The following is a 27,810-nucleotide window of genomic DNA, read 5'->3' as shown; positions in this document are numbered from 1 at the left end:
ATGGGTTAAATGCAGAGCACAAATTCCGAGTATGGGTCACCATACTTGGCTGAATGTCACTTCACTTTCACTTCACTTCACATTTTATTTAAAAAAACAATATCATGCATCAAACTCAGGCCAGAGCGTTTTCATGCATACTGCTGTTCAGTGCTGGGGGTAATGCATTACAAGTAACGTGAGTTACGTAATCGGATTACGTTTTTCAAGTAACTAATAAAGTAACTCGTTACTTTTTAATTAATTAATTTTATTTATACGTTTATTTAAATAGGGACAATACAATAGACATAATTCCAGACAAAGACAGGAAAAAATGCACTGCACATAGAGATTACAGCAGAAGCTAATTTGCATCTCATGTCCCTAGAAAGGCTTTTCTATAAAATCAATACAAATATAAATAACCAAAATAATTAAATAACTATATATACCTAAAAAACTAACGTTACAAATTCTTCATACAATATCCTCATAAATCACAAACAGAATACAGAACAACCACATGCCCAATTTTTATAGACTCTTCCAATTTTAATAAATAACTAGTAAGGGACCATATAAAAATTCAAATATGCGTGCAGGTCTGATTTAATTTGAGCCAGCGTTTAACCGTCAATGTAAAAGACTTTTATATCATGTATCACTTTAAACTCATTTGGCAATATATTCCAAAGTTGTGACCCCTTTACAGAGAATGCTCTTTGCCCTTGTGATGTTCTACAAAACCCAATCCTACAGTTTCCAACCTCTGTACTCCTAGTGGTGCGTCCTATAGCATCATGTCTCTTTACCAAATTACATAAAACAGAAGGTGCCTTATTACGCAAGCATTTAAAAATCAGTTTCACGTATGATACATTTTTTACATTTGTAAAATTAAGCATATGCCATTTCTTTAAGATATGACAGTGATACCATTGATTTGGCTTCTTATGCACTATTTTTAGAGCCCGATTATACAGCATTTCAATTAAAGAATCGCTAGTTTGAGACCACACTGTAATACAATATGAGATACGGGACAAAATCATTGCTTGCAGGAACAGATGAGCTGCCTCTGTCGTAATGTAGCATCTAATAAGTTTAAAACAGTTTAAGGTCATCTTAACCGTTTTTGACAGCCTGTTTATATGTTTGTCAAATTTGAGTTATGAATCTAGAACTACTCCTAAAAAACTAATTTCATTTACCTCTTCGTTAAGTACCTTAATTTTAATTTTTTCTGTTTTCTTTCTATTAGAAAAACACATAAAGACAGTTTTCTTAACATTTAATGTAAGATGATTTTCCTGGAGCCATCTAGATATCTTGTCCATTTGCTCATTTAAAAGTGCAGCAACCTTAGCTGATGACTTAGCAGATATATTACTGTATCATCAGCGTAGAGCTGACATTAAACATCCTGACAACTACATGGCAAATCATTTATAAACCGACTGAACAGCAATGGACCCAAAATTGAGCCTTGAGGTAAGCCCATTTTATTCCTTATAAACACTGATTTTGTATCCTCGATTTTCACACACTGTACCCTTTGATTTAAATAAGAGGTAAACCACTCCATTGATTGTTTACTAAAGTTAAATGTACTTAATTTAGATATCAAGTGTGGTTAACTGTGTCAAAAGCTTTTTTCATATCAATAAATACAGCACCCATTACATACCCCTGATCCAAAGAAGATCGAGCCTTTTCTAAAACAACAGACTTACAGATGTGAATTTACTTTTCCTTCAGCCTGAGGCTTATTCATTTAACTTTTTGGTGTGAAAGGGCTTTTATATTTACCAAAAATATAATTTTTATATTAAACACAAGCAAGCCGGCCCTGCCCAGATTTGAAAAGTAACACAAAAGTAACGTAGCGCATTACTTTCCATAAAAAGTAATTAAGTAACTTAACTAGTTACTTTTTTAGGGAGTAACACAATACTATGATGCATTACTTTTAAAAGTACCTTTGGCCAACACTGCTGCTGTTATTCAGACACAGAACATGTTTTATGGAGCTTGTAATGTTTCCTTTGCCTCTTTTTATCCAGCATGATGCAGACGAACATGTGCAGACGAGATTTACAGACGAGCACTAACCCCAGACATCACACCTGACAGCTCCAATACATCACACAAAACTAACAAGGGCTGAAGAAGATCCCAAAGCAGGATCATTGTTGTCCATGTCCGTCCCCCTGATGACCATTCCAGGAAACAGAAAAGGATGGAAGTCCAGCCAAGAGAGAAGTCAATACAGAGACGGAGCCAAGAAACGCTTTCTAGTAGATTCTAGCGCTGGGACAGCACAAAACATTTAATATTCAGAAAGTTTGGCTTTCCTTGAGAACAAATAGAGGAATGGAGGACCCCATCACAGTTAATCAGGCAGATTTTAATGGAAGCACAGAGGAGAAGATAAAAGATAAGAGCAGCAAATCTCTCCATGAGATCAGCTATCAGAGAGTCTGCGGCTCGAGTTATCTTCAGGCACGTAAGCACTATTGTGGATCCTTCTCTCTTAAGGAGCTTTGCACATTATACACGGTGAACTTTACCCTTGAACTCCTGCGGCTGAACTTTCACTTTGTTTCTTCCTCTGCTGCTACAGTCATACTAACCACCAGTACTGTGTGCAGCGCTGGGGAGTAACTCTACATGTCATCGCATTCCAAAAATTAAGTGCTTGTAATTTGATTACATTGCATTTTAAAATGCTCAGAATAAGATTACAGTTACTTTTGTATGGATTACATGATTATATATTAATAGTCACACAATCAAAATAAATTATTCATATTTTGATTCTCCTTAATTCTTCTTTTTTATTTTTTAAATGTATTTTATCTTCTAAATTCGACTTCTGCTTATGCACATTCAGAAAGTGGTCCAGCTTTGTGGACTAGAGCTGCCTCCCGCAGGACCCAGAGCAAATCTGTGATGTGGCACATAACAAGAATGATGGAAGGGTTAGGTTTGATTTTGGCATTGGTGAAGACATAACAGCAGACAACAGAGGCTTAATTGTTTGATCAAATTAGGGACAATTCAGTCTGATATTGGTAGGATCATGTCACAGCGTCTAAATTCTACACCCTTGAAAACCATAACAAGCAATGCCCGAAGAGATCAAACAGATTCACGAGTTACTCCAAATTTCACAAAAAGCTTATGGACGTGATTATAAGTCAGACATTGAAGAGAGTTGCGGTTTTTGTCTCTTCTGAGACGAAATGAACCAATGAACCACACAAAGACATTTTGATCAGATTTATTTAATGTTCATCTGATCTCATTTTGAAACTGACTTTTCTTTCTAAAGATGTTTTCTTTGGATTGTTTGTGAATATAGGAAAATATAGCTTAATTTGTGTTTCCTGCTAGCTAAATTTCACATACATAAAGAAACATCTGGCTCTAAATCTCTCTTTTCTTTTCTTTTTAAAGTTGATCCAGACAAATACATGGAAACTATCTAAAGTTCTGTTAATCCTAAAGCAGAGAAAACTGCATCTCTATATTCATCCTGTGTGTCCTCTGTATGTTTATTTACAAATGGCAACACATCCCTTACTCAAAAAACAAACACATGGTTACTATAGTTAAACCATGGTAACCACAAATTAACCATGGTTTTGCTACACTAACCATAGTTTAACCATGGTATTTGCAGTACAAAAAACATGGTTACTACACTTTTACTATAGTAAAACCATGATTAATTTTCTTAAGGGATTTGCATTTGTCTACTTCGTTTATTTTTTCTTTGTTTTGTTTTTATAACTGTACTGCCTTAATATTTTAATGTTTTCTACTGTTTCATAAAAAATAAATCGGAAAAAAGATTTGCAAACCCGCTCTGAAATTCCAATATGAATCAAAAGATTCAAAAAGTCCTGATCTGAATAATGATTCACAGACCATTTCAGATCAGGGGCTGGTTGCAGAAAAGGTTTACACTAGTCTTAAAAGTAATCAATTTTTTTTCCTTTAAGACTGGTCAAAGTTTTTAAAATTCAGTTACATAAAAACTTAGATTAGACTTAAATTGAATCCAAAATACAAGAGCGATTGCCTCTGAACTGCTAGTTGGTCAAACAAGTTCTTAAGACACTGTCTTCACATAGAGGCTAAGTTTGTGCCACTGGCCGCTGATCAGGACTCTGAGTGCGGATCACGAATCATTTGATTTAGATCAGAACTTCGGAGCGGATTACGAAACATTCAGTTCTAGAAATGATTCACGAACCTGCTCCGAAGTCTCGAACTGAATCAAATGATTCACGATATGCGATCTGATTGGAACGCCTATAATATAATCCTATAAAATATCACTGCTGCATAGTTGCATTTTTCCAGTTGCTAAATATGTTAATGTAGTGATTACGTCCATTTCTGGCGCTGTGGCATTTCAGCGTGGTGTCGGAGATGTTAGCATGTCTTTAATAAGATCGGTCACAAACATGATCCCTGCACGATCTGATGTGTAGCGTCTTATTAACTCACTGTCATGCATTGTGTGCAACACATTTCTTCTCCCTCTTCATGTTTCGTCCATTTTCTCCACTACTAAAGAAACTCTTAAGCGCCTTAAAAGTCCTCGTCCGTACTCCTAACAATTTTGGACCATAAGACCTCATAAGATGCTTTCTGAATGACTTTTTTCTTTACTAGGATCTTTAATTTTAAGAGGAAACACCCACATTTCTAAGAATTTTAAAGCGTTTCCATGCTGTTAGATAAGATTGGAGGGTCCTGGGGGAGACAGCTTGTAGAATAGAATTGAGGGAGGCTTCGAGGAGAGGTCTCAGTGGATGGTTTATGGGAATATCAGCTCTGAATAAGCAGGTACTGGGGTTGGGAGTGGTTCCGCCTCTGGTACCAACAGTCTGAACTTCTGGAAGGCAACACGAGAGAGAGAGTCAGCTATTTGGTTTTTGGACCCGGGAATGCGCTTTGCAGTTATAAGGAATTCGTTGCAAGCCGAGATCCAAATCAGGCGTCTTAACAAAGGTATTAGTGCAGGTGAATGGGAACGGCCTTTATCAATGCAGTGCATGGTGGCCTCATTGTCGCAGTGAATTATGATGCTGGTAGCAGACCACTCTTTACCCCACAGAAGCGCTGCGACGACTAAGGGATATAGCTCGAATAGAGCTGAGGACGTTTGCGGCTGTGGTAAATCTAACAGCTGGGGGGGGCACGTAGATGCGAACCAATGGCCTTGGTAGAATCCTCCGAACCGAATAATAATAAATAATTAAATCAGTAAATAATTGGATATCGACAGGAGAAGAAATCAAGCTATTGTAAGAGAAAGATAGGCCGTTCCATTGATTAAGAAAGGATATCCATAAGCTGAGCTCGTTGCGGCACGAGTCAGTTTGTGATATTCGATCCACTAGTGCGTGGGCGGAGGATGCAAGAGAGAAGAGATGTGAGATGAAAGGGCGGCCCTGCGGGATGATGCACATCGTGAAATTTAAATGACTGAGAATGGAAAGCAGTCTGCGTTTGGAACAGCTTGGGTTGTCTAATAAGGTGAAAGCAACCAGAATCATTCTGTCAGTTTTTTCTTTGGGCAGAGAAGCCTGGAATTTTTGTGAATCTAAAATTTAATGGAGGTGCTAGGGCCTGTGGTTTTGTCTTGGGTGAGAGGAATCCCGAGTTCTGCAAAAAAATTTTAGGTTGTCGAAAGATGTGCGGCTGGGATGGAGTTTGGAGGCGAGATGATGGCGAGATGATTTAAAAATCGTCTAAAAGATGGATAAGGTAAGGTATCATTGTTGGAGAGGATCCAGCAGATTGCCTCTGACAGCATGTCGAAAATTTGTGGGATGCTTCTGCAGCCAAAGGTGAGGTGGACGGAAAAGTTAAATTTATTATGCCAGCGGATGCCAAATAAATGCCAAAAATCTGGGTGAATGCGCATCACTTTAAAGGCAGAGATGATGTAGACTTTGGCCAGCCAAGCGCCGCGACCCGCATCTTTGATCAGAGTAATAGCTTGGTCAATGTCATGGTAATGGAGAGAAAATTCTTTGAGCGGAATGAGTCTGTTGACGCTCGGGAACAGGGAATTACGCGGGGATGAGAGATCAATTATGAGGTATTTTTACCTGAGAATTTTCATGGTAGCTACACCGATGGGGCTAACACAGAAAACATTGAAGGGAGGAATGGAAAAGGGGCCCATCGTGAAGTTTGCATCAATTTCTTTTTTGATTAGAAGATCGACTGTTTCGGGTTCGGCGAGAGTGGACTGGAGATTGGGGCAGAAAAGGCTTTGGGAAGGGAGATTTTTGATACTGGGGTGAAAGCCGTGTGAGAGACCAGACAGTACATAATCAGTAAAATGAGAGTCAGGGTGATGAACCAATTCGGGAAGACAAACGAGAAACATTTATGGGTGTCGATAAGTATTGTTTAGAATTTTTATTTGCAGCTTTTTGAATGGGGCATATCAGGCGGGCATGGGCACCGCCACAAAAATTGCACGTGCATGAACCGCCAGCGTTGTCTTGTGCATCTGCCAGCATTAAAACTGGTACAGACATGGCTGTTGGAGGAAGAGGAGAGTCGGTGGTAGGTGGAAGTGGGGGTTAATGGTTGGCTGAGATGGGACTTGGGCTGAGATGGTTCGGGGCAAGGAGGGCTGGATGGGTTGATGAAAGGGCATGCTATGGTGGAGTGGGCAATGGAACGGCAGACCGCACATGATATGTTGCAGCAGCCTAAAATTACTCTATTATGGAGCTCAAACTGCGAGCTGCAGCTTGGTTGATCAGGGAGGGGGTTGGGGGCTGGCAGCTGTGGCATCCGGGGCGTGGCCCAGGCTTGCCGAAGGCCTTCTGCTGCAGCCTGGCGGCCAGAGACCCATCCTCGAGGGAGTAGTGGTTTGGTTTGGTTTCTGAGTTGATGAAAAGCTAATAATTGACAAAAAAATAATAATAATTTAAAAATAACTGCAAATTAGAATAATTAATTCAAAAATAAAAACCATCAAAATAAAACACTTACAGAGAAAGTTGCATTCTCTGAAAGTATGACAAAGGCTAGTTATTTTGCTGAAACCTTGGTAACAAATAAACAGTGCTTTAGGGAGTGTGCCGTTACATTTTTTTTATTTAGTCTGCTCCTTTTGTGTATTTTATTCGACAAAAAAATGGCGCCGCTGATGGCAGCTATTGTGCGCTGCTCTTCAGTGTTGAACGAACGACTCAAACCCGAGACTCGATATAGACGAACTAATCAATTCTCTTTCCGGCTCACGCTGCATTGGTTAAGCGTATGGGGCTGTCACGTGATGAACGAACGACTCAAACCTGAGACTCGAGAGATGAACTAATCAATTCTCTTTCCGGCTCAGACTGCATTGGTTAAGCGTATGGGGCTGTCACGTGATGAACGAACGACTCAAACCCGAGACTCGAGAGATGAACTAATCAATTCTCTTTCTGGCTCAGGCTGCATTGGTTAAGTGTATGGGGCTGTCACGTGATGAACGAACGACTCAAACCCGAGACTCGATATAGAAGAACTAATCAATTCTCTTTCCGGCTCAGGCTGCATTGGTTAAGCGTATGGGGCTGTCACGTGATGAACGAATGACTCAAACCCGAGACTCGAGAGATGAACTAATCAATTCTCTTTCCGGCTCAGACTGCATTGGTTAAGCGTATGGGGCTGTCACGTGATGAACGAACGACTCAAACCCGAGACTCGATATAGACGAACTAATCAATTCTCTTTCCGGCTCAGGCTGCATTGGTTAAGCGTATGGGGCTGTCACGTGATGAACGAATGACTCAAACCCGAGACTCGAGAGATGAACTAATCAATTCTCTTTCCGGCTCAGGCTGCATTGGTTAAGTGTATGGGGCTGTCACGTGATGAACGAACGACTCAAACCCGAGACTCGATATAGACAAACTAATCAATTCTCTTTCCGGCTCAGGCTGCATTGGTTAAGCGTATGGGGCTGTCACGTGATGAACGAATGACTCAAACCCGAGACTCGAGAGGTGAACTAATCAATTCTCTTTCCGGCTCAGACTGCATTGGTTAAGTGTATGGGGCTGTCACGTGATGAACGAACGACTCAAACCCGAGACTCGATCGAAGAACTAATCAATTCTCTTTCCGGCTCAGGCTGCATTGGTTAAGCGTATGGGGCTGTCACGTGATGAACGAACGACTCAAACCCGAGACTCGAGAGGTGAACTAATCAATTCTCTTTCCGGCTCAGGCTGTATTGGTTAAGCGTATGGGGCTGTCACGTGATGAACGAACGACTCAAACCCGAGACTCGATCAAGAACTAATCAATTCTCTTTCCGGCTCAGGCTGCATTGGTTAAGCGAATGGGGCTGTCACGTGATGAACGAACGACTCAAACCCGAGACTCGATATAGACGAACTAATCAATTCTCTTTCCGGCTCAGGCTGCATTGGTTAAGTGTATGGGGCTGTCACGTGATGAACGAATGACTCAAACCCGAGACTCGAGAGATGAACTAATCAATTCTCTTTCCGGCTCAGGCTGCATTGGTTAAGCGAATGGGGCTGTCACGTGATGAACGAACGACTCAAACCCGAGACTCGATATAGACGAACTAATCAATTCTCTTTCCGGCTCAGGCTGCATTGGTTAAGCGAATGGGGCTGTCACGTGATGAACGAACGACTCAAACCCGAGACTCGATATAGACGAACTAACCAATTCTCTTTCCGGCTCAGGCTGCATTGGTTAAGCGAATGGGGCTGTCACGTGATGAACGAACGACTCAAACCCGAGACTCGATATAGACGAACTAATCAATTCTCTTTCCGGCTCAGGCTGCATTGGTTAAGTGTATGGGGCTGTCACGTGATGAACGAACGACTCAAACCCGAGACTCGATATAGACGAACTAATCAATTCTCTTTCCGGCTCAGGCTGCATTGGTTAAGTGTATGGGGCTGTCACGTGATGAACGAACGACTCAAACCCGAGACTCGATATAGACGAACTAACCAATTCTCTTTCCGGCTCAGGCTGCATTGGTTAAGTGTATGGGGCTGTCACGTGATGAACGAACGACTCAAACCCGAGACTCGATATAGACGAACTAATCAATTCTCTTTCCGGCTCAGGCTGCATTGGTTAAGCGTATGGGGCTGTCACGTGATGAACGAACGACTCAAACCCGAGACTCGATATAGACGAACTAATCAATTCTCTTTCCGGCTCAGGCTGCATTGGTTAAGTGTATGGGGCTGTCACGTGATGAACGAACGACTCAAACCCGAGACTCGATATAGACGAACTAACCAATTCTCTTTCCGGCTCAGGCTGCATTGGTTAAGCGAATGGGGCTGTCACGTGATGAACGAACGACTCAAACCCGAGACTCGATATAGACGAACTAATCAATTCTCTTTCCGGCTCAGGCTGCATTGGTTAAGTGTATGGGGCTGTCACGTGATGAACGAACGACTCAAACCCGAGACTCGATATAGACGAACTAACCAATTCTCTTTCCGGCTCAGGCTGCATTGGTTAAGCGAATGGGGCTGTCACGTGATGAACGAACGACTCAAACCCGAGACTCGATATAGAAGAACTAATCAATTCTCTTTCCGGCTCAGGCTGCATTGGTTAAGCGAATGGGGCTGTCACGTGATGAACGAACGACTCAAACCCGAGACTCGATATAGACGAACTAATCAATTCTCTTTCCGGCTCAGGCTGCATTGGTTAAGCGAATGGGGCTGTCACGTGATGAACGAACGACTCAAACCCGAGACTCGATATAGAAGAACTAATCAATTCTCTTTCCGGCTCAGGCTGCATTGGTTAAGCGTATGGGGCTGTCACGTGATGAACGAACGACTCAAACCCGAGACTCGATATAGACGAACTAATCAATTCTCTTTCCGGCTCAGGCTGCATTGGTTAAGCGTATGGGGCTGTCACGTGATGAACGAACGACTCAAACCCGAGACTCGATATAGAAGAACTAATCAATTCTCTTTCCGGCTCACGCTGCATTGGTTAAGCGTATGGGGCTGTCACGTGATGAACGAACGACTCAAACCCGAGACTCGATATAGACGAACTAATCAATTCTCTTTCCGGCTCAGGCTGCATTGGTTAAGCGAATGGGGCTGTCACGTGATGAACGAACGACTCAAACCCGAGACTCGATATAGAAGAACTAATCAATTCTCTTTCCGGCTCAGGCTGCATTGGTTAAGCGTATTGGGCTGTCACGTGATGAACGAACGACTCAAACCTGAGACTCGATATAGACGAACTAATCAATTCTCTTTCCGGCTCAGGCTGCATTGGTTAAGCGAATGGGGCTGTCACGTGATGAACGAACGACTCAAACCCGAGACTCGATATAGACGAACTAATCAATTCTCTTTCCGGCTCAGGCTGCATTGGTTAAGCGAATGGGGCTGTCACGTGATGAACGAACGACTCAAACCCGAGACTCGATATAGACGAACTAATCAATTCTCTTTCCGGCTCAGGCTGCATTGGTTAAGCGTATGGGGCTGTCACGTGAAGAACGAACGACTCAAACCCGAGACTCGATATACAAGAACTAATCAATTCTCTTTCCGGCTCAGGCTGCATTGGTTAAGCGTATGGGGCTGTCACGTGATGAACGAACGACTCAAACCCGAGACTCGATATAGACGAACTAATCAATTCTCTTTCCGGCTCAGGCTGCATTGGTTAAGCGTATGGTGCTGTCACGTGATGAACGAACGACTCAAACCCGAGACTCGATATAGATGAACTAATCAATTCTCTTTCCGGCTCAGGCTGCATTGGTTAAGCGTATGGTGCTGTCACGTGATGAACGAACGACTCAAACCCGAGACTCAAGAGATGAACTAATCAATTCTCTTTCCGGCTCAGGCTGCATTGGTTAAGCGTATGGGGCTGTCACGTGATGAACGAACGACTCAAACCCGAGACTCGATATAGATGAACTAATCAATTCTCTTTCCGGCTCAGGCTGCATTGGTTAAGTGTATGGGGCTGTCACGTGATGAACGAACGACTCAAACCCGAGAATGCTGTGCAATGCGCATGCGCGACTGAACGAATCACTCCCCGAGACGACTCGTTCTTCCCGAGTCACATTAAAGATTCGTTCAAAATGAACGAATCGTTCAAGAACAACCCATCACTAATAGTCGCCTATATTATATCATATTATATCATATATTATATATTGTGTTTTTGTTTTTGTTTTTTTTTGCTGCTTTGTACATTGGTTATTGGCTATTTCTTGTTATTTTGTTTTATTACCTGTGTCCTGTCCTGTTATTGTCTTTCTGTTGCACTGTGGAGCTTCTGTCACTACAACAAATTCCTTGTATGTGTAAACATACTTGGCCAATAAAGCTCATTCTGATTCTGATTCTGATTCTGATTTAACTTGTACCTCAAAAAGGAGTGTGTTTGTTTTACTATTTTAAAGTTTAGCTGCATGTCATGTGACCTTTAATCGACATCAGAGAACCATAGACATGTGAATGTGTTGTTCATTTAAGTAAATGTTTTGGGCCTTCAAGTAAACGTTTCAGCTCAAATGAGTTCCGCTGATGAAAAAGTTTGTGAATTGCTGGCTTCTGACTCACGAGTCACGCTCTCTGCTTGAGTTTGTGTCTTCATGTTTCTGTGTGTTTGGCTTCGGTCCTGCTGGAGAGCTTGAAACAGACCCACCCACTCACACACACACACACACACACGGCCCTCCTCCTCCAGATACAGAACACTTTTGTTCTGTGTTTTCATCAGGAGTGCAGTGAATCGAGAGCAAGCGACAGTGTGTGACAGAAGAGACGCTTCAGGGCTCAAGTGAAAGGTGAGTGTGAGCTTCTGTTCTTCCTTATGTTGGTTTCTCATCAGTGTTTGTGACAGACATCACGTCTCTCTCCTGCAGGTCTGCCATGGGCCGCTGGTCGACGCCTGTGGCTCTTCTGATGCTCCTCATTGGTCAGATTTGCGCAGGTAAGACGCCGGATTGGCTGAGGGTCGGCGTGAGTCGGGTCTGATAGACGACAGTCTGTATTTTATGAGTTTGAAATGTAATCGTTGTCTTTGAGGATCATGATGGTGTTTTCAGAGTGTGTGTGTGTGTGTGAGAGTGTGTGACTAGAACATCTGGTTCTGATTTGGCATGTGTTGAGACTGACAGAACCGCACAAACACATGAGATTTCTCACATGAACTGCTGGAGTCCATCCAGAACCCCGCGGCTCATCAGTATCAGCAGATCTTCAGTGTCTGTGAGGGAGGATGGATCGTGTGAGATGACGTGGTCAGCGGAGGTGATTAGTGTGATGTGTGTGATCTCACTCTCAAGGAATGAACACACACACGCTCTCGTTTTCTCTTTTTATTGGCTCAGGAAACTCTCCATCAAGCCCAGAAGAGTTGAACAAAACTAATGTGTGGCATTAGTGCTTCATCAGCGGCTAAAGGGGCAGTTCATCCTCAAAGACATCATTCTGTCAGCATTTACTCTCCTCATGTCACTCAAACCTGCATGACTTTCTTTCTTCTTGTTCAATATGTTTATTAGTTTTTATATGAACAACAGGAGGAAAAAATTAGGTGATATTTCAAATGGCATAAATGTCTTTTTTTGAGATCACACATCATACATAATGACTACTACAGCTGGATTAGTCCATTTTTCTTTACTGTATTGAATTGTATTCATCTGGATGTATAATTGTTGTTTTTCTTTTACTTGATTATTTAAATATTTATTTGAATTGTATTTTAGTACTTTGACTCTTAGAAAGTGCTTTATAAATAAATGTATTATTGTCGTTAATCATAACTTGTGCACAGATGATATTTAAATTTTTAGCTCCTCTTGTGTACTGAAGAACAAGGAAAGTTACACAGGTTTGAAATGACATGAAGGCAAGACAAAGAGAGATTTTGGGGTAAATTTTCCCTTTAAGCTTGAGATTCTGTACAGAATCAGTCCGTTTTTCTAGAATTGTGGACATGAAGATGCAACTGTGTTCTGCATTATTATTTTGTGGGTCTGTAGGTTTGTGAGATGGATGGAATGACTGACCTGGAATCAGTGTTTGGGAAAATTACTTGCATTACAATAAAAAAGGTAACTGTATGAAAAGTATCGTAATGCATTACGATACTTTTTCATCTGGTCTGGGCTTGCTTTGGTTTTTGTTTTTTTTATATATAAAAAATTTTTGGTAAATGTAAAAGCCCTTTCACACCAAAAGTGGAATGAATAAGTCTCAGATAAAAATACATAAATTATATTTGTGTTATGTAACATATTTAATTATTGCAGGTTTGTATAATATTCTGAGTTTGTATTTGTCTGTTTTGATTGATTGTGATGAACACTGAATGTGTTTTAGTGCAGGTGAGATGAGTAAATACATGTTGATATTTAGTCTAGAACAGTGTTGGGGGAACGCATTGCAAGTAATGTGAGTTATGTAATCAGATTACTTTTTTTTTTTTACATAACTAGTAAAGTAACGCATTACTTCTTAATTTAGAGGGAAATATCTGAGTAATTTTTCATATAAGTAACTCCAGTTCCTGAGTTTCTGATGTACCCTAACTCTATAAAATATATACAGCGGGTAAAATGAGTATTGAACACGTCACCATTTTTCTCAGTAATTATATTTCTAAAGGTGCTGTTGACTTGAAATTTTCACCAGATGTCGGTAACAACCCAAGCTATCCATACATACAAATAAAACAAAACAAATAAGTTCAGAAATTAAGTTATGTTAATAAAATGGAATGACAGAGAAAAAGTACTGCACACATGAAGAAAGGGAGGTGCAAAAAGGCATGGAAAGCCAAGACACCAGCTGAAATCTATCAGTAATTAGAAAGCAATCCTGCCCCTCGTCAGTGGAAATTAATATTAGCTGCTTCAGTCCCAACACCTACAGTACCAGGATGATGATGAAGGTGATCCCAAACACAGCCAAGCAAACTCTCGATGGGTTTCAGAGAAAGAGAATAAAGCTGCTAGAACGGCCAGACAATCACCGGACTTGAATCCAATAGAAAATAAGACTAAAGATCAGAGTTCATAAAAGAGGCTCACAGGACCTTCAAGATTTGAAGACTAAATCACAGCTGAGCAATGCATGCCACTAGTTTCTAAAGGCTTTTGTACAAAGTATTAAATACATTTCAGTAGCTCAATAATTTCCCCCTGTGTCATTCCATTTTATTAACATAACTTAATTTCTGAACTTCTTTGTTTTGTTTTATTTGTATGTATGGATAGCTTGGGTTGTTACCAACATCTGGTGAAAATATCAAGTCAACAGCACCTTTAGAAATATAATTACTGAGGAAAATGGTGACGTGTTCAATACTCATTTTACCCGCTGTATTTGGTGTATATATGGTGCTTTCTGTGCTGTCTGAGTCATGATCAGCTGCTGGAGGTCGATAGAGAAGTGTGTTTAACAGGGAACATCCTGCAGCTCTTACAGAGAGGATCTATTAAAATGCTGCTCACGACAGGAGGTTTAATGCAAAAACATCAAAGACTGCGGAGGTGGGAATCTTGAGGGAAAACTCATGAAACATAAGGAGCCCTGAGAGTGGAAACCCTCCTGTGTGAGACACGTGTGTGTGAGTGTGTTATTATAGACAGTGCTGGGGGTAACGGTGGAGCATTACAAGTAACGTGAGTTATGTAATCAGATTACTTTGTTTACATAACTAGTAAAGTAACACATTACTTTTTAATTTAGAGGGAAATATCTGAGTTATTTTTCAAATGCATAACTCCAGTTCCTGTGTTTCTGATGTATTGAGTGACAGCTCTGGTGTTGAGAGAAATCAGGAGTAAGTGCAGAGCGTTGTGTGTGAACATGATCTTACTGTAGTTCTAGACTAAATATCAACATGTTCTTACTGTAGTTCTAGACTAAATATCTACATGATCTTACTGTAGTTCTAGACTAAATATCTACATGATCTTACTGTAGTTCTAGACTAAATATCTACATGATCTTAATGTAGTTCTAGACTAAATATCTACATGATCTTACTGTAGTTCTAGACTAAATATCTACATGATCTTACTGTAGTTCTAGACTAAATATCAACATGATCTTACTGTAGTTCTAGACTAAATATCTACATAATCTTACTGTAGTTCTAGACTAAATATCTACATGATCTTACTGTAGTTCTAGACTAAATATCAACATGATCTTACTGTAGTTCTAGACTAAATATCGACATGATCTTACTGTAGTTCTAGACTAAATATCAACATGATCTTACTGTAGATCTAGACTAAATATCGACATGATCTTACTGTAGTTCTAGACTAAATATCGACATGATCTTACTGTAGTTCTAGACTAAATATCGACATGATCTTACTGTAGTTCTAGACTAAATATCGACATGATCTTACTGTAGATCTAGACTAAATATCGACATGATCTTACTGTAGTTCTAGACTAAATATCGACATGATCTTACTGTAGATCTAGACTAAATATCGACATGATCTTACTGTAGTTCTAGACTAAATATCGACATGATCTTACTGTAGATCTAGATTAAATATCGACATGATCTTACTGTAGTTCTAGACTAAATATCATCATGATCTTACTGTAGTTCTAGACTAAATATCGACATGATCTTACTGTAGTTCTAGACTAAATATCTACATGATCTTACTGTAGTTCTAGACTAAATATCAACATGATCTTACTGTAGTTCTAGACTAAATATCAACATGATCTTACTGTAGTTCTTGACTAAATATCAACATGATCTTACTGTAGTTCTAGACTAAATATCAACATGATCTTACTGTAGTTCTAGACTAAATATCAACATGATCTTACTGTAGTTCTAGACTAAATATCGACATGATCTTACTGTAGTTCTAGACTAAATATCAACATGATCTTACTGTAGTTCTAGACTAAATATCAACATGATCTTACTGTAGTTCTAGACAAAATATCAACTTGATCTTACTGTAGTTCTAGACTAAATATCTAAATGACCTTACTGTAGTTCTAGACTAAATATCTACATGATCTTACTGTAGTTCTAGACTAAATATCAACATGATCTTACTGTAAATATCAACATGATCTTACTGTAGTTCTAGACTAAATATCTACATGATCTTACTGTAGTTCTAGACTAAATATCAACATGATCTTACTGTAGTTCTAGACTAAATATCAACATGATCTTACTGTAGTTCTAGACTAAATATCTACATGATCTTACTGTAGTTCTAGACTAAATATGAACATGATCTTACTGTAGTTCTAGACTAAATATCAACATGATCTTACTGTAGATCTAGACTAAATATCGACATGATCTTACTGTAGTTCTAGACTAAATATCGACATGATCTTACTGTAGTTCTAGACTAAATATCAACATGATCTTACTGTAGTTCTAGACTAAATATCAACATGATCTTACTGTAGTTCTAGACTAAATATCAACATGATCTTACTGTAGTTCTAGACTAAATATCAACATGATCTTACTGTAGTTCTAGACTAAATATCTACATGATCTTACTGTAGTTCTAGACTAAATATCTACATGATCTTACTGTAGTTCTAGACTAAATATCAACATGATCTTACTGTAGTTCTAGACTAAATATCGACATGATATTACTGTAGATCTAGACTAAATATCGACATGATCTTACTGTAGATCTAGACTAAATATCGACATGATCTTACTGTAGTTCTAGACTAAATATCGACATGATCTTACTGTAGTTCTAGACTAAATATCGACATGATCTTACTGTAGTTCTAGACTAAATATCGACATGATCTTACTGTAGTTCTAGACTAAATATCGACATGATCTTACTGTAGTTCTAGACTAAATATCTACATGATCTTACTGTAGTTCTAGACTAAATATCAACATGATCTTACTGTAGTTCTAGACTAAATATCAACATGATCTTACTGTAGTTCTAGACTAAATATCAACATGATCTTACTGTAGTTCTAGACTAAATATCAACATGATCTTACTGTAGTTCTAGACAAAATATCAACTTGATCTTACTGTAGTTCTAGACTAAATATCTACATGACCTTACTGTAGTTCTAGACTAAATATCAACATGATCTTACTGTAGTTCTAGACTAAATATCTACATGATCTTACTGTAGTTCTAGACTAAATATCAACATGATCTTACTGTAAATATCAACATGATCTTACTGTAGTTCTAGACTAAATATCTACATGATCTTACTGTAGTTCTAGACTAAATATCAACATGATCTTACTGTAGTTCTAGACTAAATATCTACATGATCTTACTGTAGTTCTAGACTAAATATCTACATGATCTTACTGTAGTTCTAGACTAAATATCAACATGATCTTACTGTAGTTCTAGACTAAATATCAACATGATCTTACTGTAGATCTAGACTAAATATCGACATGATCTTACTGTAGTTCTAGACTAAATATCGACATGATCTTACTGTAGTTCTAGACTAAATATCAACATGATCTTACTGTAGTTCTAGACTAAATATCAACATGATCTTACTGTAGTTCTAGACTAAATATCAACATGATCTTACTGTAGTTCTAGACTAAATATCAACATGATCTTACTGTAGTTCTAGACTAAATATCTACATGATCTTACTGTAGTTCTAGACTAAATATGAACTTGATCTTACTGTAGTTCTAGACTAAATATTAGATTATATTAGAAATATCACGATTCACGATTTTATCACGATTCTTTGTCATGTTGGTTTTACAAGTTGTCTGAGCATTACAGCCAAACTAGAAACACAAAGCCTTTCAAGGTAACAAAAAACAACAAAAAAAGACATGGCAGATATTTAGGCCAAAGTGGGCGAAGATAAAAATCTGTGTCATTATTTTATCTTTCTTATTAAAAAATAATAAGCAAAAATAACATTTGTGTTTGATTGTAGTTATTGCTGAATAGTGCTGAACTTTCTTCTCCTGCGTCATATTCTTCATGTGATTAGTTTGAGCAGCGCTCTCTACTGTACAGACCTGAATCTACATTTCCTTCAGTCTGAGCCGGATTCACTTCACTTTTGGTGTGAAAGGGCTTTATATTTGTACAAGAAGATCTTTTTTTTATATTAGAAAACAAACAAGCAAACCCTGGCCAGATTTAAAAAGTAACTCAAAAGTAACGTAACGCATCACTTTACATAAAAAGTAACTAAGTAACATAATTAGTTACTTTTTTAGCGAGTAACACAATATTGTAATGCATTATATTTTAAAGTAACTTTCCCCAACACTGGTTATAGTGTGTGTGTGTGTGTGTGTGTGTGTGACATGAGCTCTCATCATCTGTTGTCATCAGTATTCAAACAGTGTGTTGTTGTATCCGTGTCTCTTTGTGTCCAGATGATTGTGTTCATGTTTGAGGTGAATCTCTGATCCATTTCCAGCAACGCTCCTCAGAAGCAGTGCAACTGAGTCATGTTTAATGTGTTTTGCAGTGACTGTAACTCATATATTAACAGTAGATCTGTGTGTGTGTGTGTGTGTGTGTGTGTAACAGAGACGAGCAGCAGCTCTACTGCCTGTCAGGATCAGAACGCTCTTCATGACCGGATGGACGCTGTAGAGAAGGTGACTTCACTGAAGCAGCTCAGTATCATCAGTATTTAATTAGACTCAAAGTCACTCTTAAGGCAATTTGAGGAAAGTCACGTGTCGTGTGAGCTCTGTTAATGCCAGCGTGTCCTCTACCTCCGGCTGATCATGTGTCTCGTCTCTGATTCTTTTAGCATGAATCAAACACTTCACTTTACTTCTTGACTTCATCTTATCATTGGTCCCTGCTCTGTTTCGTTTTTTCAGTCTAATTGTTTCATCTTTTTTTTGGCATCACTGTAATGCCAGCTGAGATCTATAGAAGCTTATTTATTTAAGAAAAAAAAGTTCATTGAGAGTTATTTTGAGACTTTCATAGAGACTATTTTGTGACTTTTTTGTCTTCTAAATTCTTAGTTTATATCTTGTTTCTTGACTTTTGTGCCCTCTGATTTTTTTTGTTGTTGCAAATTTTTTGTCCCCTAAATTCCGAGAATTCTTGGGTTTGTTCTTCAAATTTGTCACTTTTATCATCTCAATTTTAAGTGTGCATCTTGTAGGGGTTTTTTTTTTTTTACTTTTTTCCTTCTAAATTATAAGTTTTCATGTTGCATCTTTTTTTTTTTAACCTGTTTTTCCTTTGAATTCAGATTCGTTTATTCTTTTTTTTTTATTATTAAAAAATAATTGAAAAAATACGTTTATCTCTATTTTTTATCATAAAAAGTCAATTACATATTTGAATATACAGTTATGCCAAATGTATTATTTGAAAATCACTTGACTATGTTATCTGAGTGATATGAAGTGTAGACGCGTCATCGGTCATAATGAGCTTGTGCTGGTTTCACTGAAGACAGTTTTATGTGTGTGTCTTCATTGCCCACTCTCATGGTTGTGTGTGTGTGTGTGTGTGTGTGTCGTCAGCGGGTGGACGACTCTCTTCAGAAGCTGGAGGCTGAGCTGGCTCTTCTGCTGGACGCTGTTGAAGCTCCTGAGTGGAGCCCCCTGCTGGACAAACCGCTCATCGACATACTGGACGAGCCGCCGGTGTGTGTGAATCTCTCAGACTGTCAAACCATAACATTATGATTTTTACATGACAACTAAACACAGTGAATGCAGCGGTTCTCCAAACCCCTCACTGTCCACAACAACATTGTGTGTTAATATGTTTCATCTGGTTCAAAAGCTGTAATGTTTTCTAACCTTTTTTCCCAGAAAAACAGGAGTGTATAGAAATTAAAATTAGTAACTAAAATTAGTTACTTAAACCTAGTTTCAGGTTTCCAGAAGTTTTAATCCACTTTTCCATGAAGTTTTAACACTTCCATAATGTACTTAAAGTGCACTATTTCCGTGCACTAATTTTGTACTTAATACACTAAAAATGATTCTTTAGTCCTTCTTAAGATCATCTAAGTGTACTCAACTGTGCTATTTTGGGACACCATGAATATGCACTAAAATGTGCTTTTAACACACATCCATCTGAACCATCTTTCATACAATAGTACACTCAAGTGCACTACAATTGCTGACTAAATACATTTTTAAATACATAGTTGAAAAATATGTTAAAAGCACATTTTAGATCATATTCATGGTGTCCCAAAATAGCGCAGTTGAGCACACTTAGATGATCTTAAGTTTATCTTAAGAAGTACTTAAGAATCATTTTTAGTATATTAATTACAAAATTAGTGCGTGGAAATAGAGCACTTTAAGTGCATTATGGAAGTGTGCTTTCTTTTCACCTGGGAAGAGCTGAATGTTCTTCAGGTATTCTACTGTTTTATTTTCATTTTCTTTGTGAAATATGTAATTTTATAGGTTTTCTCTTTTGATTTCAGGGTGAAATATGATCCTGACGTTTCTTCATGAGATCACACACAACAATAATGGGACGGAGCAGATCATAAAGGCCCATAATAAGTCAAAACAGGGTTTTCTTAAGCTTTTCTTATTAAAATGAAATGACTCATTTATACAACTTTACTGCATGTCTGTGTTTTCTTCTGGTGTTTGTTTGGAACTGTATTATAAATGATGAGGAGATGATCAATCACTGTATGCATGCAAATATATACAAAAATAAGGTTTACAGTACATACAGTGAACACTTTCTCTCTGTTCTTTACTGAATCCAGGAAACCTGTTGCATGTTCAGACTCCCAGCATGCATTGCTCTTATGTGCTACTGCTTCTGTTGTTGGTTTTAGTAACTCGTTTTGTTGTGTTCAGAGTTTGTAATTTTGTTTTAATGCACTGCATCTCACAAGTCTCTCTGTTAGAATTACTGTCCTATAATTATTTTTCACATTATGATATGACTGATTCATGTTGTCATGAACATGCTGTGATATGGAGTCTAAATTAAAAATTATCCCAATTTTTGACACCTAACTCAATATTAAAATGCGTCTCAATTTACCCAAAATTCAATATATAGAATTGAATTCAAATAAACGTCTGTTATTTAAAAATGATTTCAAATTTTCATCTTGAAGCCTGCGGTGTACAGAAGCCTGAACGTCAATGAGAAAAAAATCAAAAACTTTAAAGAGAGAAAAGGGATCTTTAACGGGAGAGAAAAGGGATCTTTAACGGGAGAGAAAACGTTTATGAAGAGAGAAAACTTTGTTTTGTTTTTTTGAATAGAGAAAATGTTTTTTTAAAGGGAGAAAAAAAAAATTAAAGAGAGAAAAAGGTTTTGAAGACAAAAATAAAATAAAATACAGAGGTAGAGAGAAAAAAAATCTTAGGATTTAAACCGGTTTTAAGACACTTTTATGAGGATCTAAGACATATTTTTCTCATGTTGTCGTTTACACGGCAAAAAATAGCTTTCTTAGTATTTTTGTTTTGTTTTCATCTAATTCTTGAATCAAGATGCATTCACTTGACAAGTAAAAGGATTTAAGATAAGTCTTGTTTTCTAAAAAAAATATCAAAATTTAGTTAGTTCCCTTCCAGGAACGTCGAGCTGCGTCGAAACGCATATGGGAACGCCATCAGCGTAACCGACGCTCTGAATATCGTCTACAACAAGGCGTCACGGGCGGGGTGACGTCACGGCCAGGAAGTATATAAGCACGTGAGGCAGAGCCCGCGTCAGCTTTTTGTCATTCAGCAAGTGCTCTGTGTATTGTCAGTCCATATCTGTTTTGTGAGTCTTATTTACTGTTGTTTGTCTGAGAAAGAGTCTAGACATGCCAAAAGCCCAGACTAAAACAGGGGGCGATTTCGGATCGCGCTTCAGATTGTGTGCTAGTCCTTGCCCTCGCTTTATTACTGGGGAGGACACACAGTCTGTGCGTGGTCTGCCTGGGTGCGCTGTGAGCGGCTCTCGCTGCGCACACTCCGCACCCGGAGGGCTCTCTTCCCCGCGCGGTGCTGGTCCCGGTCCCGGTCCCGCTCGTGCCGAGGCAGAGCGGCGGCTGCACTCGTGGGGCTCGCAATGGATCATCAGATCCAGCGCCCGCTCTCTGTGTTCGGAAGCCGCGTTCTTCCCCAGAGAGTGCAAATGCAGGAATGTAAATATAATGTAAATTCAAATGTATTTTGAGTTACCTAATTTAAATAAAATTGACAGCTGGCCATTTGATGATTCTGCCCCTCATAGTCAGCATCACTGTTAGTGCTCGGAGCAATCTCCTGTAACGGAGTCAATCCTGTCAGTATTATTGTAGTTTATGGTCAGAGAAAAAACTACCATACAATAACAGATCTTACAGGTTATATTAAAATAAACAACATTCATAATATTTGTTAGCCAAACTTCCTATATATTGCTAGTCCGTTCCTATACAACCTGTGGGTTATTGAGCAGCAGCCAGTGTCTAATTCGGCTAATATAGTTGATGGCAGCTTACTCACCTGTTGTTAACACCTCTATGATTCAATCACAAGAAAAGACTCCAATACACCTCCGTTGCAGGTGACATTACCAATAGACTAAAACCTGAAAATAAAATACAAAACATGTACACAACAGCGGTGTGTCTTAACTCATTTTTCTTTACTATTTTCACGTTAGCTCGCTGTTATGTAACGCCTGACATAACCTGAGATAAAAAGGCAGTGTAGAATTATTCTGCTTCCCTGATTAATTCGGTAAACTGGTATTATAATTTACCTTACCACCTGATGTAATCAGCGTAATGATGGCTCCAAAACACACCCTAGCCGTTGCAGACGATACGATCCACAAACTTGAACATAAAAACATGAACAACTATAAAAAAAAAAAATAACAAGAACCGGATACAGTGTAGCTCTTCTGATTGGCTGAAATCCTCTGATCTCTGAAGAGTGCTCGCTGTTGCCTCTACAGATGCACAAATCACTTTTGCTCCATTTATCACACAGATATGTGGTGCAAAAGGGAGAGAGCGCGAAACTAGTCATTTGCAGGTGAAAAACAGCGTGAAGACTCGTAGCAGCAGATTCAAGCCGTTGTCGTTGTGTACTTGTGTTTGTGCTCGAAAAAGCATAGGAGGAAAAAAATATATATATGTAAGAAAACATTGTACAAGTGTGCAAATCTCATTGCAAGAATTCAGATACTGATCTGTGGATGTACAAAATTCATCCGTGACTTCACATTTTTGATGCAGGTGTGTGAATGGGTTTTGCACCATATTCACTGCAGCAATAGCAGCAAAACATGTGAGAGTACGAGTTTCTGGATTTGTGATTCGTAGAATAGGATTTGTGTCTCTGCAATGAAGGATTCGAGAAGGTGTAACTATTGTGTTGTGTTTGTGGGAGAGAGAAAAACATCTACAAGTTTGCAACTTTTGTCTGTGGCTTCAAATTTACTGATACACATGTGTGGCTATTCTCTACAACTACAGATTCTGCTGTCACGGACGCTCAGCTGTTTTGCACCAAAAATACCTTCATATTATCAAGATTTTTATTAAAGCGATTTAATCGAAAGTGTGTGTGTTATATATACAGGGTAGCCAACTCTCATGCATTTGATTGATGACATGATGCAAGCTTTTAGGCTCTGTTTTGCTCAGCCCATGTTAATCTCATGCCAAATTGGCAACCCTGCTTGCAAATTGCGATATGAAACAGTCTCAGTTTCATTATACAGGTATTTCCACCAATTTTTGGTAAACATTACAGCATATTATGCATTGATTGTCGATGACATTTACAGTATCAATTTATTCTGGAGAGTGATGGAGAGGCAACATCAATATGGTTTTGTTAACCCTCAGTTATTGCTTACTTATGTGACCATACAGTTGAACTATTTTTCACTTAAACGCTATATTTTAGCTCAATAATATTTAATATTTTGAGATCTTTTTGGTGCTAAATACTATTTGTGCAATATTTATAGTACATTAATGACTTAAAATAATTGTTCTAATATTTCTATTACTTATATTACAATTAGTGTAGTATTTAAGGTTAAAAAGGAGAAAAAGGTTTTAAATTCTATTGCAAAGATGCAAATTAGAGTTATTTTGTGGTCAGAAAAAGAAAATCGTAATGATTTACCATGATTTACCCACTTGGTACTTGTATGGCTCCTTACTAAACATATCTGGAATATTGCAAGTCATACCCGCTTACTTATTTTTAAGTTCTTCATTTAAATTACTATTTAGACATGATTAAACACTAGATTTTTAAATGAGAAATGTAAAAAATGAATAGCTAAAATCCTTTCTTTGTTTAAAAAAATAATACTCAATTGATTACACAATGAATGCAAGCAAATACTGAATTTAAAGTTTAAAATGGTGCTAAAGCATTAAAAAAAAATTTATTCACTTATATTTACAGTATATACACATTAATTGATATTGAATCAAGACTGAAATCACACAAAAAAAATTGAATATTAAATAAAAAAAATAAAAATAAAACAAAACTTGGGCATTTGAACATTTGATTTAATTGGAAAAAGTTTAATAACTGACCATTTTTTCCCACAGAACAGACAAAATAATTCTACATCAGACTGAGTAAAACAAAACACAAAAATGATTTACATTAATCTACCTTAACCATTACACACTAGCTGTACCTGCTTCAAATAAGCATAAATAAGAAAATAAATAAACACACAAACCAAAGAAAATAAAAGCAAAATCAGTATGAGGAGTTTTTAGAGGTGGTTACACGGGCAGTGGCCAAACTAGACATCAGTTGGCCCCCCGAGAAAGCTCCTGTGCGTACGTAGGAGCCTCTCATTTTTCCCCGATCTCCACACCGAGGTGTTGAGATCATGGTCGAAACCATTTTCGTCCCGCCCGCTCATTCCCGCCTCTCATTATTATGGTAATGTACGGGAGTTGGACGCGCGGGTACAGAGCGACGTCCCGGGTTGAACAGACGCTCGCGAGCTATCTGTCACCCGCGGGGGCGTCGGCTCTGAAGGCTCCCACCCTGCCCACTAAGCCTCTGCGCACCACATCATCCCTAGTGGGCAGGGGGTATGCGGCAGCAGGTCAGGCCGGTGCGTGTCTGCACACTATGGCAGTGTTACAGGCGTACCAGGCCGAACTGCTGAGAGACTTAGATGAGGGCGGGGATTTAGGCCAGAAGATATTTCTCCCCCACCGCTCTCTAACTCTTGGGGCTGCTGGGTGGGAGCAGTCCCCTCCGCATACCAGCTCCTCACACAGGGCTGCGCAGAAACAGAGCGTCGCCTCTCGCGCTCCCCCGCGGCGCAGCCGAGGGCAGCGGCGCTCTGCATCGGGGGCCTCGAAGCCGAAGGCAGACCTGAGGGATGTCTTGTCGGCTAGGAGGTCCTCGGCTAAGAAGTCCTGACGGGCGAGCCCCAGGACTACGGAGGGCGACCCCTACTGGGATGGAGCGGTTTGCACCGCGGCACACGGTGACCGTCTCCCTTCGGTGTCCACCGGGGATTTGTCTGTCAACCCTGCATTTCCAGGGCACAGCAGGTCCCAGCGAGTGCTTTCTCAGAATTCCCTGCCGGTGGTTACGGCAGGCCTGAGAAACTCGCCTCGTTTACCAGATTTCGCATCTCCCTCCGGAGCTCCGCAGCGAGACAGCGGTCTGGTCTTTTCTCTATCACCAGAGGTCGGTCTCGAGTGACTGATTCCCTTAGTAGATCATCTAGCAGCCTGGCAGCAACTGCCAGAGGTGTCTCTTTGGGTCCTGCAGACAGTAGAGTGTGGTTGTTCCATCCAGTTCGATGGGCCACCGCCGCTATTCAACGGAGTTTGCGTGACTACGGCCCGCCCCGAGCAGGCTCTGGTTCTGGAATAGGAAGTCGATATTTTGCTCATTCCGGCTGCTATAGCCGGTACTTCATTGTTCCAAGGAAGGATGGGGGGCTGAGGCCCATACTGGTTTTTGAGTTTCGGAACCTCTCAGCCAGAAAGCTGAAGTTCAAGATGCTCACAGTTAGGCAGATCGTGTCCCAAATCGGGTCCAAGGACTGATTTGTCACGACAGACCTCAAGGACGTTTGTCCCATGTACCCATCTTTCCCTCTCACAGGGAGTTCCTGAGGTTCACTTTCGGGGGCAAAGCGTGTCAGTATCGGGTTCTTCCCTTCGGCCTAGCACTCTCACCCCGCACTTTCACCAAGTGTGTGGATGCGGCACTGGTCTCGTTGCGACTGCAGGGCATCCGCATACTCAATTATATCGACGATTGGTTGATTCTCGCTCAATCAGAGCGGTTGGTGGTTCGGCATCGAGATGTCGTTCTCGCCCACATGAAAGATTTGGGGTTAAGACTAAAACGCCAAGAAAAGTGTGCTTTCTCCAGCTCAGAGAACCACTTATCTAGGTGTGGTGTGGGATTCGACCACGACGCAGGCGCGGTTATCCCCTGCTCGGATCGAGTCAATCCTCACGGCAGTCGAGAGAGTGCGAGAAGGCCAGCCATTCACTGACAAGCAGTTTCAGAGACTGCTCGGGCTCATGGCAGCTGCGTCCAGCGTGATTCCTTCTGGTCTGCTGTACATGAGGCCCCTACAGTGGTGGCTCAAGACCAAGGGGGTCTCCCTGAGGGGAGACTCGCTTCGCATTGTCAAGGATCACGCCATTGTATGGAGAAAACCTTGCCTTAGACTTGTGGAGGAAACCTTGGTTCTTGCCCGCGGTCTGTGGAGCGGTTGCCACTTGACGTGGCATGTCAACCAGCTAGAGATCCTAGCTGTGTTCCGTGCGCTCAAGCACTTCCTCCTGGACCTGAGAGATCACCACGTGCTGTCCGCACCGACAGCACGGCAGTGGTCTCTTACATCAACCACCAAGGAGGTCTGCGGTCGCGCCCCTTGTAGAAGCTGGTACACCAGACCCTTGTGTGGTCTCAGGGCCAGCTCCGATCACTGAGAGCTGTGCACATTCCTGGGCATCTCAATGTGGGAGCAGACGTTCTGTCGAGACAGGGGCTGAGGCCCAGGAAATGGATGCTTCACCCAGGTGTGGTGAAGCAGATTTGGAAGGTTTTGGCCAGGCACGGGTGGACCTGTTCGCGACTCGAGAGTCAGCATAATGTCCCCTCTGGTTTTCTCTAGTTCCTCCAGCTCCTCCGGGACTGGATACTATGGTTCAGACGCGGCCGAGGCTCCGTCTGTACGCCTTCCCCCCCGATCGCTCTGCTCCCGGGAGTTCTGGCGAGAGTGTGCCGGGACGCGGTCAGTCTACTGTTAGTAGCACCGTTCTGGCCGGGCCGAGTTTGGTTCTCGGACCTGATTTCTCTCCTCGACGGCACCCCGTGGCCGGTACCGATCAGGAGAGATCTCCTCTCACAGGCCGGGGGCACCATTGTGCACCCCCGCCCAGAGCTATGGAAGCTGTGGGTATGGCCTCTGAGGGGGCGCAACTCATAGCTTCCGGTCTATCAACCAAGGTTGTCGAGACCCTCCTTCAATGCAGAGCTCCCTCAATGAGGAAACTGTACGTTGAAGTGCGGAGACCGCCACCTTGACCCAGTCAACTGCCCAGTTAGTGCAGTTCTGGAGTTCCTGCAGGCCCGTTTCTCCGCAGGGTTAACCCACTCCACTGCTAAGGTCTACGTGGCAGCTATTTGTCATACCACGCCCTTATCGGTGGCCAGTCAGTGGGCAGATACCCCCTAGTTACATGTTTCCTCCGGTGCTGGAGGCTGAGGCCTCCTCTACGATCAGGCGGCCCCTTCGATGTTGACTGTGTGCCC

The 27,810-nt window shown here is 40.4% G+C and overlaps 1 protein-coding gene across 2 annotated transcripts; it reads left to right on the top strand.

Annotated features, from left to right (window-relative positions):
- Positions 1-2,213: 2,213 nt before the first annotated feature.
- LOC306884174 (uncharacterized protein) lies at positions 2,214-21,332 on the top strand. 2 transcript variants are annotated; one of them, XM_079439893.1, is made up of 6 exons: positions 2,214-2,488; positions 11,797-11,863; positions 11,942-12,009; positions 18,614-18,684; positions 19,576-19,698; positions 20,502-21,332. In XM_079439893.1, the coding sequence occupies exons 3-6, from the start codon at positions 11,949-11,951 to the stop codon at positions 20,511-20,513; spliced, it is 267 nt and encodes an 88-aa protein (XP_079296019.1). In that variant the 5' UTR covers positions 2,214-2,488; positions 11,797-11,863; positions 11,942-11,948; the 3' UTR covers positions 20,514-21,332. The 2 variants fall into 2 exon arrangements, with proteins under 2 accessions (XP_079296019.1, XP_079296018.1); XM_079439892.1 differs by lacking the exon at positions 2,214-2,488 and having other exon boundaries at positions 11,738-11,863.
- Positions 21,333-27,810: the final 6,478 nt, after the last annotated feature.

This window comes from Barbus barbus (assembly GCF_936440315.1).
Source record: "Barbus barbus genome assembly, chromosome: 18".
In the NCBI taxonomy this organism is placed as follows: Eukaryota; Metazoa; Chordata; class Actinopteri; order Cypriniformes; family Cyprinidae; genus Barbus; species Barbus barbus.
Note: the sequence above shows the minus strand (reverse complement) of the source record. Positions and strands in the feature narration are given on the sequence as shown.